The sequence below is a fragment of the Phytophthora ramorum genome (genome assembly GCF_020800215.1).
Source record: "Phytophthora ramorum isolate Pr-102 chromosome Unknown Phyram_PR-102_s0014, whole genome shotgun sequence".
Lineage (NCBI taxonomy): Eukaryota > Oomycota > Peronosporomycetes > Peronosporales > Peronosporaceae > Phytophthora > Phytophthora ramorum.
In genome coordinates this window covers 795,146-811,824 of record NW_027150660.1, presented here as the reverse complement: position 1 = coordinate 811,824, position 16,679 = coordinate 795,146, and the positions used below count along the sequence as shown (strand labels likewise).

Below are 16,679 nucleotides of genomic sequence, written 5' to 3'. Positions count from 1 at the left end.
CTTAATTGGTAGAAAATGCTCATCAAGGCAAGCATCGGACAGATTATCAAATGTCGGTGAGCTGAAAATATTTAACTTGGTTTAAGTAAGGGTCGCCAGCACCTCCAACCCACTTATGCTAAATGGTATTAATACTTAAAGTATTTGTTATTAGAACGATGGGGTTAAAAGTTATGGACTCTGTTTTCGATATAAAAGCCTATCCGGATGGGCGAAAACGAGGTAAGAACAGGAGGAATTTCCATACAAACGTTAGGTACTGGGAATAAAATTGAGGGCAAGAATATAAATGCAGAGGGCAATAACTTCACCTCCAGCGATATACATACGGTGCATCGTTCCATGTTGACGCGGCTTCTATCACAGCACAAACATCATACCAAAGCTGTGCGATGCAAATCAAATTTTATTTCTTAATTCGCCACGCCTCGGTAACCCACAACCAAGAACAAGCGCCAAGTTCAAACCCACCATGCGTCAGTACTGGATCGTGGTTTTGACCCTGGTCGCATGTGTCAATTTCGCCTCCGCGTCAACAACCTCGAAGCCGATCGCACTAAACACTATCCGAAACGAGTTTCCCCTCAAGAGGTTGCTGAGGGCCGACAGCGCGTACGATGAAAAGAGCGAAGAAAGAGTGGTCGGCGTCTCCGGTATTGCAGGCGCGATGATGCCGAAGGCGTCAATAATCAATGAGAGCGCCAAACTCAAGTGGTGGCTAGCTACGAGAAAGTCTGCGACGCAGGTTTTCAAACTCCTGAAGATCGACGACGCCATAAACGACGTGCTGACGAACTCGAATATGAACGTTTTGGCTAAGTATATATCGATGTACAACAACAAGAACCCCAGCAACCAAGTGTCGATGGTTGGCGTGCTTTCGACTCGTTATGGGGGAGAGGCAGCCGTGGCTAGGATGTTGGTTTCGGCGAAAAAATCTGAAGCTACAACGCACCTGGCAACGAAGTTGCAGGCTGAACAGGTCGCGGGCTGGTTGAAATCTGAAAAGTCTGCAGACGACGTTTTCAGAATCCTGATGCTTGACGACGCAGGTGCCTACCCTCTTAGCAGCCCGGGCTTAAGAGCATGGCTCAATTACATGTCTGAGTTCAATCGACTGAACCCTGGAAAGGAAACGACTATGCTGCAGACGTTTACCAGGGCCTACGGTGGAGATACAGGTGTGGCAAAGCTTCTTTATGCTTCCAAAAAAATGTATGGCTCCGAGATTATGGCGGACAAGTTGGAGACGGCACTGTTCGTTAAATGGGCAAAGGAAGGGCTGACACCAGGTCGAGTCACGACGAATGTGCTCAATCTGAGGGACAGCAATTGGTCTCAAACTGTGTTCGCGCCAATGCTAGAGCGCTATCAGGCATTTTTCAGGAAGAAAGTAGACTAGATCCACAACTGGTTGTGAGGTGAGCGACGTCTTTTCACTTCATTTACTTTACGTAATGCTGATCATTCCCCACTGCACATGGTACTCTCCTAGTTAACCAACATTACATGGGCTTGCCCGATCTCCTCGTCCGTCCAAGTAAGCATTGCCCATATCCATCAGGTGCTGGCGCGTCACGGAGCCAAGCTTCTGCAACACAAAGATCGTCATGCTATCCATCTCGCGGTTCGATTCTGAGAAATGAACGCTTTGGTGTGTCTCTGGAGACAAACGATAACACACTTGAAGTAGTGACTGATCCAGTGGATTGGAAGGCGCCGCTGAGATCATTACCCAACCTTGTTCGCGGAATTGCACAGCAGGATCCAGTGGATGATCACATACCAGCGATGTCCACGTGCTCAGCACACGATTCGACTCCTCGTACGTCCTTGACAGCGACATAACGTTAACCGACATGGTCATCACCTCGTTTTGTAGTTCGACCTCCGATTCTTTCCTCAATCCGTGCTCCGTTGGTTGGTATTTCCTCTAGGTGAAAAAGTAAAGCAACACAACTGTCAATCGTCTACACACTCGACGTATCCACTCACAACTCTAGACCCAGAGAATTAGGTATAACTTACATATCGGCTCTTCTCGAGAGCTTTCGTGTTATGTGCCAAACTCGCCGTGTCTTGAATACTCAACTGTATTGGCATCAACGCTCTCAGCTCGACGTACGGCACACCAGATATTGGATCCCAGCGAATCTCCACGTCGTCGGTCAAAAACCTCGTCTCCATCGCATTTGGCGAAGAGAAGACCCCATCAGCATTCAGGTACAAATTACTCATTCTCGACGCCAACTCGCTGTAAATGGCATCGTCAAGATTCGGCACAAAGTGATCCAGTCCAGACCCAGCACTCGGATGAGGCGTCCGAAGCCCTTCTTCAATATGCTGAAAACCATCATCAACCACAAAATGCAAGAACGAGTTCAGCACTTTTCCAAAGGAAAAAAATAAATAAATAACGGCAGCATACCACCACCGACGTGACATTGTGCAGCAAGTGCCCCACCACTTTTGCAGTGTATTTCTGCCTCGCCAGGGCCTTTTTCAGCTGTCGATTTTCCGTTTCCGCCGTCAGTCTCAAGTGTTTCTCTAATTGGGCTTTGCCCAGCCACATGGCGACCAATTTCTGTGTTTGGGTCCCGTCCAGTCGACCCACGATTGAACCCTTTGACCCATTCCCATTGTCACTGAGCTCTTTTAGCCGCTTTTTGAGCGAAGAAGCTTGCGCCCGCAACGCTAAAAGCTCCGCTTTCTTCTTGTGTTGAAAACGTCTGGACGCGGCCGCGCGACTCTTTTTCCGCTTGGCGGTCGCTTCGCTGGAGGACGCGACTGGGTCATCCTCGGACGGGGAAGACGTGAGGCTGTCCTGGGAACTATCCGAGTTGTCGAAGTCGTTGATGAAGGCCAGCACGTCCGACAGCGTCGGGTCCAAGTCGTCCAGCGGCAGGAAGGTACCCATTTTCGAACTAGTATTTTGCATTTTGCATTTTAGTGACTGTATGATCATAAATAGTGACATACTTGTCGTTGACGCATGAATCGGACTGCGTCTCGAGCTCTTGACGTTGACTGGGTCTAAAGTCAAGACCCGCGCTGCTATCAATAGATGCCATGTCGGATTTGAGTCAAGAGCCGCGCTGTTATCATTAGAGGCCATGTCGGATTTGGTGCGCAGGTGTTGGCGTGCTTTGAGCAATGACCCTGAAGACAATTGCTTGGATTGTATGGACGGTGGGCTAATTACAATTATGGCGCCGAGTCATATGTAGGGTATACTGATTTTGTTAGCAGCTAAGATTCCGGAAAATATTCCGTCGGAAGTGGCTGCGCGTACTTACCTCGCTGAACCAGGAGGGGGGCCCACGTGTAATACGTAGCCGAAAAGTCCTTCAATCCCGCTTCCGACAGAAAAGCGGTCTCTATCTCGTCGCCGAGAGGTAAACTTGACCATGTTTTAAGATAGTACCACTCATATTATGAGTGAAGTGATATTTACACAATGAGAAAATATGAATGAGGCGCGCTTTCTGCAACTTTCTCGTTGTAATTGCAATACACTGAAGACCACGCCCAAAACGCGCCAGCTTTGTCAATGCGAAGGCTTGTTCAAAACCTTCTCGTCGTCTTAACTGACCTGAGAACACCTACATGTATTTACCCGTATAGATTACTATTCGTGCTACACGCATCGCGTATAAGAAGTACACTAATTAGAGGTCCGTACGCGTAAAAACATTCCGTATGAGGAAGAGAAAGTTCTTGACGGCAACAAGAGAAGTTATAACGCATGGCACCCCTTACACTTGCTCGTTGATTTTGTTTGAAGCATTTTTTCAGGATTGGCAAAGATTAAGGAAACACTAGCATTTTAATGGCTCGAATCAAAATAACTATTGGACCATTCGCGGACAACGCAATCGCAGCTTAAGCCGCACTGGTAGCATTGCCGCCGTTCGATACGTACACCTTGTAAAGAGCGTACAGGGCGACCCCGCCAAGATTGAAACCGACCAGACCCACGATAATCTTCTTGGTCTTGGACCAGGGCATCTTGTTCTTCGCTGCCTTCGCCACCAACTTGGTGACTTGACTTTGTTGCTTCGTGGTGAGTTCAGCAGTCTTTCCAGCACCTGCCTTCATGGCATCCGCTGCTCTGTTGATTTTGCCCACTTTAAAATTCTGGACAGCCTTGGCGACGAATTGATCCGCCTTCAGCTTTTTGGTGGCTTCATCGAGCAGCCCAAAATTAGCACTAACACGCTCCTCGCCGTCCGCGGGCAGCGAGCTGCCCTTAAGACGGCGAACTGTGTTATCAACCCCAGTATTTTCGGCGCTGGTGAAGCTGGTGCACGCGAAAAAGATGGCGACGAAGAGGGTGAAGAGGACGCTGAAGCGCATGGTTCGTTGTCTCGGTGGTACGATGGAAATTCTTGTGTGACCGGGAGCTGGTTGATTCCGAAATGGGAAGCGTCCATCAAGCTTTTGCTGGTCCAAAAACTTGAGTACAGTAACGTTCATCTAAGAGAAGCGTTCGGATTACTCGCCTGGGCAAGCTTTTCTAATGCCCGTAAACCAATTTCATCTCCTCCGGACTGTTTGCGCTCGTCGCGCATGCATGTGCTGTGTACCGGACTGTAGCTCGTGTGGTCTTCTGATCGATGCTTTCCCTAACAAATCAATAACACCTCTCCGTGATAATCACCAGGCATGAATTACAGATGACGGGGACGGAAGATGTACCCCTGGTTAAATTGCAATCGCTCATTTCGCACAGTCTAACCCAGTACTAAATGATCACTGAGAAGCATGATATCCTGCTGCATATATTACGAAATCGATCCACCGACTATGCATTTTTAAGCATTTAAAAGGATATGAGTGCGTATCCTGCGAGAGCAGAAATACCAACCTGACATACTTGCTGCTCACAGTAACATGGGGGCCTACAAAGTTTGCATACATGATACGGTTTTGGATCTAATGACACTTCAACCCGCTGAAAGCACTAGTGGTCGTTGGCTGCTTCATCGCGTCTTCGTTATCTACATCAAACGCGAATTTGAAACGACCCTTTATATGCTTCTGTATGAGATTGTGACGGTGACTGCGAGTATTATAGTATAATAATAAATTATAGTGAATATTATATGAGAATACTCAGTGTACAGTATAATATATTATATTATATTAGAATAATAATAATAGTGGTTATCACGGTTGGGAAGTCAGTAATCAGCAAGAGCCAGTCAAAACAATCCTTCATTTCGCAACCGTGAGTACTCCGCGTTTCTGCAGCTGTCTGCCAATCACCAGCAATAACCTGTTGTCGCAGCGAGGGCATTTCAGTAAACATTTCAGCAGCGAAGTCTGGGTGAGTGTGAGCTCGTAGAGTAGACAGACCCATTCATGCCTGTGGGCCCAACGATCTCACAGCACATACATTACCGGATGTATGGCGCAACACATTACAGTGGTCCTTGTTGTGGTTGCATTCTCCAGCAGTATTAATGCAAAATACACCTACAATTAAGTATGTTACTGTCGAATTTGGTATTCTAAACGATAGGAGCGGTAGCCCCAGGATTTATCATTTTTAGCATATTCACCCCGTAGCAAAAGTATACTTAAGTATACAGTCCTTCCTGAATATCATCTGTAATTAATAATTCCGATAAACCATATGAAAAAAGGTTGTTTCGTCCTCAAGAGAGAGCATGCAGGGCAGAGAATACCGCCACAACATGAGAAACGGATGTCATCTCGCTGCAAATCACAAAAATCGGAGATGCTGACAAGAAATCTACACCCACGCCTCATCTCAACCCCCGTGGGAGAACCCTAAGCCGAGCAATGTGACCATGCTTGGTCCTGGGTTTAAGCCCGCGTGCTACCGGTACGCACACGGATCTTAAACCGCAGGCGTTGTTTCGGCTTGCCGAGCAAGTTGGCGTTCACCCCCTCCTGACATTGTTGATAGAAAAAGACAACAAATAGGCTACATACAAAACTAAGTGATTCATCTTGTGGCACGATTCACTCTCGAGAATGTAGCCCCAGCGGCAGGTCTTATTATAAGTCTTTAAGACCACGAGTTTTAACATAAGACCTCGCGTATATCTGGTATCTACAGCGAATCCGGAAATTGAAGGCACCTCATGTTGAAGTGGCACACATTTGAACGTACCGGCGGCTACAGAAGCCATTTACCGCGAAACGTGCACGATCAAGAGCGCAATTATCCTCTGGGTTCGGTTTGCGCTCGCTGATTGGATACGATTTCTAACGTTCCGCCAATCAACGTTGAATCAAAAACGAATGAAGTGAAAATGAAGGCACCCTTGCAGCTTTATCAATTTTATATAGGATTTGTATACATGTAGAACATATTATGTTGCTCAAATGGTGCACTAACAATCAATGCTCACCTATATGGATGGCGCCGCCAGTACGTAGTTTGACGCGCTCCTCAGTGGACGCTGCAACATGGCATTCTCCTTTTCAACTATTACGACAGCCATTGTGCGCCAGCGCCACCAGTACTCTCACGACAGGCGCGTACTTTGCGTACAGATGCACCTTCGCGGACATGGCTACAAACAATCGCCGAGATTCTTGAAATACCGTGTGAAAGTGTCCGTAACATTTTCACGTACTACAAGCAGCTAGGCCACTTCGTGGTGCCACCTCGCTCGGACCGCAAGAAGCTCAGAGATGGACGCTAAGGCCGGCGGATTGTACGTGTCGTCGGGGCGAACCGATTTGTTAGTACAGCTAGTTTGGCAGCCAAGGTGGAAGCAGATATCGGAAGGAAGGTCTCGAAGTGGACAATCCTCTCTCGGGTTCACGCGACTGGGCTCAACGGCTGCTCCGCCAGAAAGAAACCGTACCTGTCGAAGAAGCACCGCTGTGCCCGCCTAGTGTACGCGAAGAAGTACTGTGATCTGACTGCTGAGCATTGGGACGACGTGCTTTTTACCAATCAAGCCAGGGTGCTCCATGGGACGACTGGTCGTGTATCGGTTTGGAGCAGGTCCCATGAAGCCTTCTCCACTAAGTGTGTACTGCCGACGTTCAAGAGTGGCTGTCAATCTGTCATGGTGTGGGGGTCTATGCGTGGGAACGGCGTCGGCACGCTGCATATTTGCTTGGAGGGGTACTATCTTCACATTCTCCGTTCTGAGGTTCCAATTACGAGGCACCTATATGGTTACTTCTTTGTTCAGGACAACGCTTCTGCCCACCGTGCCAAGCTGACGAATACGTGCATCAAGAAGCAGAACTTGAAGGACTTGGGACACCCTTCGCAGAGCCCAGACCTCAACCCCATCGATATTGCCTGGGCAGAGATGAAGCGCGAGCTGAATAGGTCCCCGGCAACCACCCTCAAGACCTGAAACTCAAGCTCATACGTATCTGGGCTAGCCTGGATCATGACTACATTCGGGAGTGCGTGCGCTCCATGCCAAAGCGCCTTGTCGCAGTGAAGAAGGAGCTAGGTGGCCATATTAAACACTCCCTCCGTTTCACATTAACTGACCAACTTTAGTAACAGTAGCCCACAGCAAGAGATTTAACTTTAACTCCCAAAAATGGCAACATGAAAATAACAAGCGAGGTCTGCTGAAAACAATAGACGCATTCCCAGCAGTCATGGCAGTTATTTGGCGGGCTCAAGCTAAACATAGATGGTATCTCATACAAAAAAACAAAATCATAACCCGAGGTACATAGTAGGCTACTATTTAGGGGTTCGGAGTAGTATAAACTGAGGTATTTATGAACTAAAAAAAATAAGGACACATGCCCAAAGCCCGATTTGTATTGTGCGCAATGCTATTTTACTTTGATGCCATCAGTATTTTGGCAACTTCTAGCTTTAATCTCAGAAATGCCTCTTTATTGTGCATAGCAAGCACAATTTAAGCAGTCCCAGAATAGTACACGAAAGACTCGCATACGTAGTTTCTACGCAGCAATCCAGCCCGACGTAGTTTTGCCTTGCTAATATGAGGACACTTGTAGCTGTTGTTGCCTTCGTCTTGAATGATGCTTATTATCACTTTTTGTAGAGATACAAATGTGTCGTCAAGCACACTCGGCAGTCGATGATCGTACGTTGTATACGTGCCGGTAATGAGCTTGTTAATATTGCGAGGGCTTTCTTGATATTGGAGTGCTTGGATAGAGGCGAAAACCGTAGGTCGAGAATATTCAGGTCGGGGCTGTTAGGTGGCTGCACTTCAACTTGAATCTTTCATCCTCTCTCCTTGCATGCCGACACAAAGGCGGGATCATCTGCAGCAAGATGACAGCGAGCTCTATCTTGCTGAACGATCAATGGTGTGTCTTGCAGAAAAGACGGACACTTGGCCTTAATTGCCAGAATGACGTGATAAACCAGCATGACTCGCTGTTCGTCACGGCCAACATTGACGGGGCACGTATGCAGCATTCCGACAGGCCAATTCCTTGATGACTTCTGGGCAGGGACACGTTTGATACACGGCCACATCCCCAGCTTTCCATCGAACAGCAACGAGCCATCACTGGCAGGAATTGGTCTCATCACGGCAGCCATGAACAAGATCTTCGTGATGAATCGGTTCGACTGGGCCGTACGGTGACGCGGTTCTTCGTCTGGTGCTAGGTATACGGTCTTGTCAGCTTCGGGTATGCAAAAAAAAATTCGTCGATCAAGATACGATTGGATAAACTATCAACCCTGCGTCGACAAACAGAACTTGAAGCTACACGCAAGAGTTTAATAATAAATAGTATATGCACACCACCAGTGTGATATGCATACCGTGACAGCTTATTCTCGTCGGCCAATCTTTGTTTAATGGATTTCGTGTGGCGCACGATTTCACCAGCCCCAACAGTTCGTTGAATTGAAGCGGGCGACACTTGTAAAGCCTTGGCGACCGCTTGAAAATTGTGCGCCGCCGACGCCACGGCAGAGATTCGATCCGCCCAGGTGTGTCAACGTGCACCCTTTTCCGCCCAGACTTTCCAGCTCGCTTGCTCTCAAACTTCGACATCCCGCCACCATTCCTACGGCACTGAACCGTCTCCTTCCAAATCCTCGAAACAGTATTGTCACTGCAGTGAAATCGATGAGCAACTTCAAATATAAAACCGCGGGCAAGTCTCAAGTTGGTTGAGTTCTCGAGCAGGAATGTAGCGATTTTCAATCGCTCTTCTAGCGACAGGTCCTTGTTGTAGGTGCGTTGTACTGCTTGCATCTTGAAATGGTCAATTATGTACTAGGTTCAGTAAAAACCGCTGCCTATCCGTAGTAATTTTATACTAAACGTGCCGTCTACACACATTAAAACAGCACTCACACAGAAATCTCAGCAGCTGTACGCTGTGATTGGCCAATACGATTGGCTTTCCACCTATCACAGAACCTGTCAACTGATATGAAACATTGACTTGCCCACTTGACGTCAACTATTGTAAAAAAAAAAAGGGAGAACTATGTTTTACACTTGTTTTTTGTATGGGACTAAAAAACTAATAGATTTGCCACTTCAACATGGGGTACCTTCAATTGCTGGACCCGTTGTACCGCGTTGAGTCTTAAGCAATTATTTACCTATTGTTCAATTAAATAAGGGCCGAGGTGATTGGACAGAAAGGTGTCCATCAAATAGTCGGTTGATACTCGAGGTTTAAATTAAGATTCGGGTCTTAAAAATAGGACCTGGTAAAGTTAAATGAGCGTTTCAATGGTCGACCAAGCAAAATGCCTCCTTTTACGTTTTAAGTACGATTTCGACGGGACACCCAGTACATACATTGAACTATCAACCCAAATGGAAGAGTTGATGGCGACCCTTCGTAGCCCTAAAAGGAAGGAAAATGCCTCCTTTTCCGAGTAAGTGACTTGTGTGCACCATAATATGTGTAAGTGGTTCACAAAAAGGTTAAGCACGCTACGTTTACCTTTAAAACGACTTTAAAACCTGCTGATAGGATGTTCTTAGAGCATCTCCAGCGGTACACCTCAATGGCGGTTTTATCTCACAAGTGGTGTCGTTGAGACTCGATCAAGTCTCAAGTCTACCACTGACAGGTCCTATGCCGGAATTTAACTTCAGGGGAACCATACGATGGATCTCGGGTCTCAAATTAGGCCTCGTGATTTGAGGCAGCACTGAGTGCAAACTTCAGTTAACAGAAAGATCGCGTGGGTGAGGGTCCCGAGCAGAGCAACGTAGATAATTTTGAGCGATGCTTGTTGTGGTTGAAGCTATCGGGAGACCGTGCAAGGTGCTGGGCAGAGGAATGACGCGTTCTACAGCAGAGGCTACCAGCATTGGCCCGAACGCAAGAGCGCTACGCCAGGAAGTTTTTTTCAGTGTCCATCCTGGTATCTTCACTCTATTCTTTTATTCGAAATGACCGTTCTAATTGGTAGAAATTATATATACGATTCGCTTAAGTATCACCTCTAGAGAAATTTTGCATAGACAGGACTTATTTCAAAAATGGGGGTCTCATCGGCCACGTTATGATTTTAGGATAAGACATACTGATGGAGATGCCCTTACCACGTGCATTTAACCTTTTTAACGGAATCCTTGTACAAACTTTGAAGGTGAGTTAGGGTCAACGAATTAACGTGGCATGTCATTGGTCATTCTCCGGGTCTTTCAGGACTTGGGCACCCGTGTGACCGATTTGTTCAGGACAGAAGGTTCTGTATTTTTCGATTCGAAACGATGCTCATTTTGAGTCCCATACAAATTGGCAGCTCACAAAATAACCATGTAAATTTGCGTTCTTTTGCAAGGACAAGTTGTCCGCTGCAAAATTGGATTCGCGACGGAGGGCGCTCACACAAACGAAGCGTAAAAGAGAGATGATTCGAGAAAGCACGGTCCCTGTGCAGCGTATGTGAACTCCTACTCAATAGGAGGCTATAGGGTTGTTTATTATTTACCTGCACTGATTCTTACATCGTTTGCTACGCGCACTGGGACTATGGGGAACTATCTCAGGCGCAACTGTGGACACCGTACGGGAGCTGGTGGAGTGCTCCATCGGCGCAGACACAGTTACCTTTTACAGACCAAACAATGCGCTGCAAAACCGCCTTGCGGAGGTAGTTGTGTACGATCGTGTCAACAGGAATCATCCAACTAGACTCATAGCTCCTAATTCGTATGCCTACTTTATCCACTCCAGGTCCCTATCCATCGGCGTAGCTTAGTGTGAGTGGCATGGCTCCACCCGCCATATCAAACACCCATTTTGCAAGTTTTGACGCTGCCACGGAAGCAGCCGTTGAAGCAAGGATGCAAGTCGCCCACCCGTCAACACTTTCTGCCAAAGCGAGCGAACAACCAGATCATTTTTTCCCCTCCAAGCAGCAGCAGAAATCAGCCGACACCTGTTTGTCTATTTTCAGTATGATACTGCCCAATACATCGCCACTCCAATATGCCCGATATGCGCTTCCTGAGCGACGCGCCCCTCTCCTGCAACATACTCGGAGCCGATCAAACACCTTTACACACTCGCTCAATTGAGACGTTGACAGAGGCATGGACGGGTTCATCCCGTTGCTCTAAAGGTCGACTGACATCAAGTTCAGTAACGTGGAGGTGTCCGACTAGGTTGTGGATGTGGACCAGAGTTTCAGCATGGATCCCAGCACCTCCATATGGTGGGATACACCAAGGAGATATACGTCCTTTAGCCTTGGTCAACGGATTGCGTGACCAGTGTATGCGGTAACTACCCCAAGACCTGGGCGATGATGCATCATAATGTTCCTCGGGAGTAGCCACCATAACCACAAGGAATACAAAAGATGCCGTATTAAATTACCGACCCTTCGTAGTCGAGTCGTAGCTCCTTAAAATAGAAACAGGGGTATTTGAACATATGGTTGCACAAATGCACAATCCCACTTGCGACGTCTTGGCTCTTCGTTAGGTTTTCAAGAACGTCTGGCGAAACGTATCTAATTTTATATTGATCCATAGCAAAAGACGGCGGATTACTTTACGATCGGGCTATCCACCGCCAGCAAAGGGTTTGATAACATGTACTGCGGAATCAAAATATTCCACCGTGTATGTGTTCTAGAACAAGTTCCCGAAGTGGCATAGACTGTGGAGAGCTTACAGTAAGTCCGAGTAGCATGGCGCGATAGGAGATGAAGTATATTTTAAGTGTGAAACAACTCACATTTACCACCTCTGTGCGATATAGCATCATGTTGCGGACCACCCGAGCGAAGATCGTCATTGAAAGATCACGAACATGGAGCCCAAAGTCATAAAGCCGCTTCATTATCGGCATCGCGATCGACTACGACATGGAGCGTAGAATGTTGAGAATCAGCCAGCAGGTGTACACCGAGTTGATCACCAAGACCTTCGGTCAGATGAACGCAAAGTCGTGTCTGACGCCGCTGGAGGCTTACTTGCATCTGACTAAGGTGACGCGCCACATATTACAATGAGAAGACCAGGACGAAGTCCAAGCCTTACCGGTCGCTTATTTGAAGACTGATGTCCCTTGCGTGTGGAACACGACGTGACATTTCGGTTACTGTCGCCAAACTGAGACGTTTTCTGGAGAATCCTCATGAGAAGCACTGCGATGCTGGGATCAAAGTGGTACAGTACCTATTGAAGACCAAGACCGTGTATATGTTGTACGACGGACTACTGGGTACGTAACTGGAAGTCTACTCCGATGTGGATTCGGCTGACAACCGTAACGCCAACGCTCGAAGCGGGATTATATTAATACTCTGTAGTGTTCCTGTGGTGTGGCGCTCGACGTTCTAGAAGACTGCTGCTCTGAGTTCAACTGAGGCGGAGTACTTGACGCTAACCGACTTGTGTGAAGAAATAGTGTGAATGTGGCGGGTCCTGAGGGATACTGGTGCAGCGCAGACTGAGACTATGGTGATCTGCAAGCCAACTAAGGTGCGATGGCGTTGGGGACGAAAGTCGGTTACTAAGCGCGCCTGACTCCAAGTTACGTCTGCATTCACATGAAAGACGACGGACCGCTCACTGACGGTGACATGTCTAATCGATAGCCTAAGCTGCATCACCGCGTTCTGAACACTGTAATTATCATGTGCGGCCATTCTGGAACAATATTCAGTCTTACGGTGCTAGAGCAAAGAATCAACGACTTAATATCGCATCCAGACAGCCATGACAGGCTTGTTCAAAATAATCTTGAATATAGCCAACAATATCGGGCAGACCGATTTCGCGGGACTCCAGCGCTTGAGCCCTTCCTAGATCCTTGATCCGGAACTTCTCCGCCATTTCAGCCTTCACTAACGCAATGATATCCTCCTCACGTGATAAAACCCACACCTTCGGCGATGGGCAGATCGTGAAAAAAGACGGAGGAGGAGGACCGCACATCGATAATGAGCACGCTCTCGTAACGTTCCGCCTGTGGCGCGACGTCGCTGGGCGGACGCAATCTGATCGATGCTCGACGGACACCAGTGACTCTATGTTCGACGGCACATAAACAAGACTTGCCGTGACCCTCACAACCCGTGTTTGACAGGAATGCACGTAAAAACACAAGCCCCGCGAGGGCAGGTACAACAATAAAGTCTCAAAAGGACAGGAATATCATTAAATCGACTAAGATAATAACCGAAGCAAAGGATACTTCTCCGGAAAAGATGCCCCGTCTATTGGGAGATGCTATGAGATACAAGACTACTCGACGCTCGCGTGAATGTTTCACGGAGATATCACCCCAGCTAATGACCGTTGCTGCAGCGTCATGACCCCCCCCCCACACACACACACATTCCACGAAATCATTATAGTTAAGCACCACACGCGACCACACTGTGTGCAAAGTTTGATTTTATATGTAGATTGAGCCTTCGGAGCAATTTATGAGAGCCTGCTTCACCACAACAGCACAATGGAAGACGGACGATCGGAAGCCTCTTGGTGTGATCGCTGGAGACGCATACCAAGTCTACATCAATGGAGCGATATCGACTGTTGACTCGTGGCGTATGCTCAAGGAGCTGTTCAACCGGAACACGCTGAAGAATCGGCTCCTCGTCACCAAGAAATTACACACCTTTAACGTGGAGTCCAGTACGCGGTTCGCGATGCACATGAACCAGTTCAAGGAGATTGTATTGCAGATTGAAACGATTGGTGTGCCTCTTGATGAGTATCCGACAGCTTAAGTTAAAACTCCGTGGTCTGATGGACGGGTACCGTACTTGAACACTACGTTGGCGTCCGCGATCAATGCCCTCTATGATGTTGAAGTCGAGTGCTTCTATTGCACGAAGACTGGGTACAAGGAAATTCAGTAACGCAAGAAGGAGGCCTACGAAGGACGCAATTAACTAATCGGGACGAAACACCAGAAGATGTTCCAAGGTGCGTTCAATCGAACGAAAGACAGCTCACCGTTGAAGGTGGTCAAGTAATGACTGCAACCGAGGGGGTATCTAAATCGTACAAACAGTGCAGACCAAGATTCAGGGAACAGTGCTATTGCGAGTGAGCTGGAGTTGCTCACTGTCAACAAGATCTAAAAGCTGGTACCAAGGCCTGGTCAACAGCACCCGATTGGATGCCGCTGAGTATTCGCGTTAATGTGCAACGAGAAGGATCAAGGAATTTGCCACGAGGCTCGCCTGGTGTATAAAGGATACTCACCACGGTATGGCATCGATTTCGAGGAGACGTACTTGCCAGTGGCCTACCTAAACTCGATTCGTGCTATACTAGCAAGTGCTGCGCGGACGGAACGGGATCGAGCCGTATCGTTGACACCGCGTTACTGAACGGCCAGCTTGAAGGTGGTATCTACATAGAGCTACCAAAAGGTCTTCGGGGTCTGCTGACCTTGGCTGAAGTTGGAGATGAGGAGTTGAGTTTGCTACTGCAAAGTCTGTAAGGACTGAAGCAAGTGTCTCGTGTGTGGAATGAGATTATTTGCAAGCACCGTAGGGCATGGAATTCAGAGCTGTCGATGCTGACCTGTGTGTCTGCGTGGGAGGCAACGAAGATAACGAGTGCGTGGTGTGTCTCTACGTTGATGATACGAATATATATCAAAGCTGTGTCCATTGGCGAGCAGTCGCCGAGAACTCAGGAGTTTACCAACGAACGAGCCCATGAATTAAGACAAATGAAAGCATAGTATAGTGATAACCCCCGCATTGGGCAACAAACAGAGCAGATTTCCCTCCCTGGCGCACAAAATTCAGCTCCGGTGAAGCTGAGTGTTCGTAGTGTCTAATCTCGTTTGATCGCCAGGATTATGGAGAACGCGTGACTCGCACCGCATTTCCTTTACGTGGAACCAAAACTGTGGGGCAGCACCTCAGAAGTAGGGAAATGACACACGTTACGGTAGCAACACAAAACGAATGTCGGGTCTTTCACATCTGCTCATTCTCTGAACCAACGCACAAACGGGCCTGGCGGCTGATCCAAGCAGCCAACCAGCGCTCGTGGAGCCCAAATGTCGCAGCTGGGTGCCAGACGATCGGCAGGGATCACGAAGAGCAACCCCATGGCCTGCACGGCCTGCTCCGACGTCGCTCCGCAGCAGATGCGCTACAGATTGCTGGTATGCAATTCTGTCTAACGGCCGCCCATTCCGCTTTGATGTCGTTCCACCAGCAACCCTCACGCGCAGAGCCTTAGAGATGGAGCGCAAAGGCTACTTGGGGAAGTGGAACGACAACCAACTCGAAATTCCAGGCGCTGGAGCCTCGCGCACCCTTCAGGTTCAGTCACGCCTCGTTGATCGCGTCACCGTTGTTCCCAACAAACGGTCGGAAGAAGCTATCGCAGTTTCGGCTCAAATGGGGTCTAACTATGCCCGCATGGAAGTGGAAGGGCAGCCTTGGAGTGGGTGGGTCGTAGACATCGACCGCAAGTGGTGCGGCTGTAGCTACTGGTTCGCGTTTGGCTCTTGCGTCCACGTGCTTTACGCGACGCGAAGCTCGGGCTACATCGACGCCACCGGTAACGAGGTGCTCGTGAGTCGCAAGAAGTCTAAACGTAAGCGACAGACCGTGAACGCCCTTGAAGGAGGGAGACCCTTGTCGGTGGGTCCAGCGCTGACTTTCTAACACGTCCAGGGTACAGGTAAGCACAACTAGAGTCGACCCGAGCCCACAATGGTGTTGCCCTCCCTACTGGCCACTTACTACATGTGATCGTTTGCTGTGAATGTCCCCAGGCGCTGAGCTTCGACGATTCCAAGCGCGAAGAGTCGGTCAGATGTTGGTTACAATCCATGTCGATCAAGTGAATCCGATGAAAAATAACTTGGACGATTTCCTCGCTTGGTAAAGACAGAGTGGACATTCACTTGAATAATTATGCATGTTCTGCACGACTTGGGCTTATTATCGAAGTGCTAGACTTTGTGTCTCCAACCTGCTCCTACTCTTCTTCGTCAACGGGGTCAACCCAGCATGAGTCGCACCCGCACTTGAACCATATCTCGTCACCATAGTTGACGGTGAGCTGCGTGCCAGGCCAAACGGTCTTGATCATCCGAGCGAGCACCTTGACTTTGGATCCGTTCTGCATCTCGACGAACTTCACGTTGGGGTCGCAGGAGTGGCTCATGAATCTTGTGATTGATCCGCACTTCAACGCCTCTATGTAGACGAACATGCCCGACACCGACTGCGTGTTGAGCAGCATGGTGTAGCCGCTGTTTTGCTT

General features: G+C 48.3%; 3 protein-coding genes across 3 annotated transcripts; 1 reads left to right on the top strand and 2 right to left on the bottom strand.

Annotated features, from left to right (window-relative positions):
- Positions 1-472: 472 nt before the first annotated feature.
- Positions 473-1,402, top strand: KRP23_12168 (RxLR effector protein PSR2; the record flags this gene model as incomplete). Its single annotated transcript, XM_067895966.1, has 1 exon — positions 473-1,402. The coding sequence occupies one exon, from the start codon at positions 473-475 to the stop codon at positions 1,400-1,402; it is 930 nt and encodes a 309-aa protein (XP_067739776.1).
- A 93-nt stretch (positions 1,403-1,495) lies between these two features.
- KRP23_12167 (uncharacterized protein) lies at positions 1,496-2,917 on the bottom strand (the record flags this gene model as incomplete). Its single annotated transcript, XM_067882751.1, has 4 exons — positions 1,496-1,662; positions 1,741-1,933; positions 2,029-2,343; positions 2,429-2,917. The coding sequence occupies 4 exons, from the start codon at positions 2,915-2,917 to the stop codon at positions 1,496-1,498; spliced, it is 1,164 nt and encodes a 387-aa protein (XP_067739775.1).
- Positions 2,918-3,882: 965 nt separating this feature from the next.
- Positions 3,883-4,356, bottom strand: KRP23_12166 (uncharacterized protein; the record flags this gene model as incomplete). Its single annotated transcript, XM_067882750.1, has 1 exon — positions 3,883-4,356. One exon carries the CDS (start codon positions 4,354-4,356, stop codon positions 3,883-3,885), a length of 474 nt encoding a protein of 157 aa, XP_067739774.1.
- Positions 4,357-16,679: the final 12,323 nt, after the last annotated feature.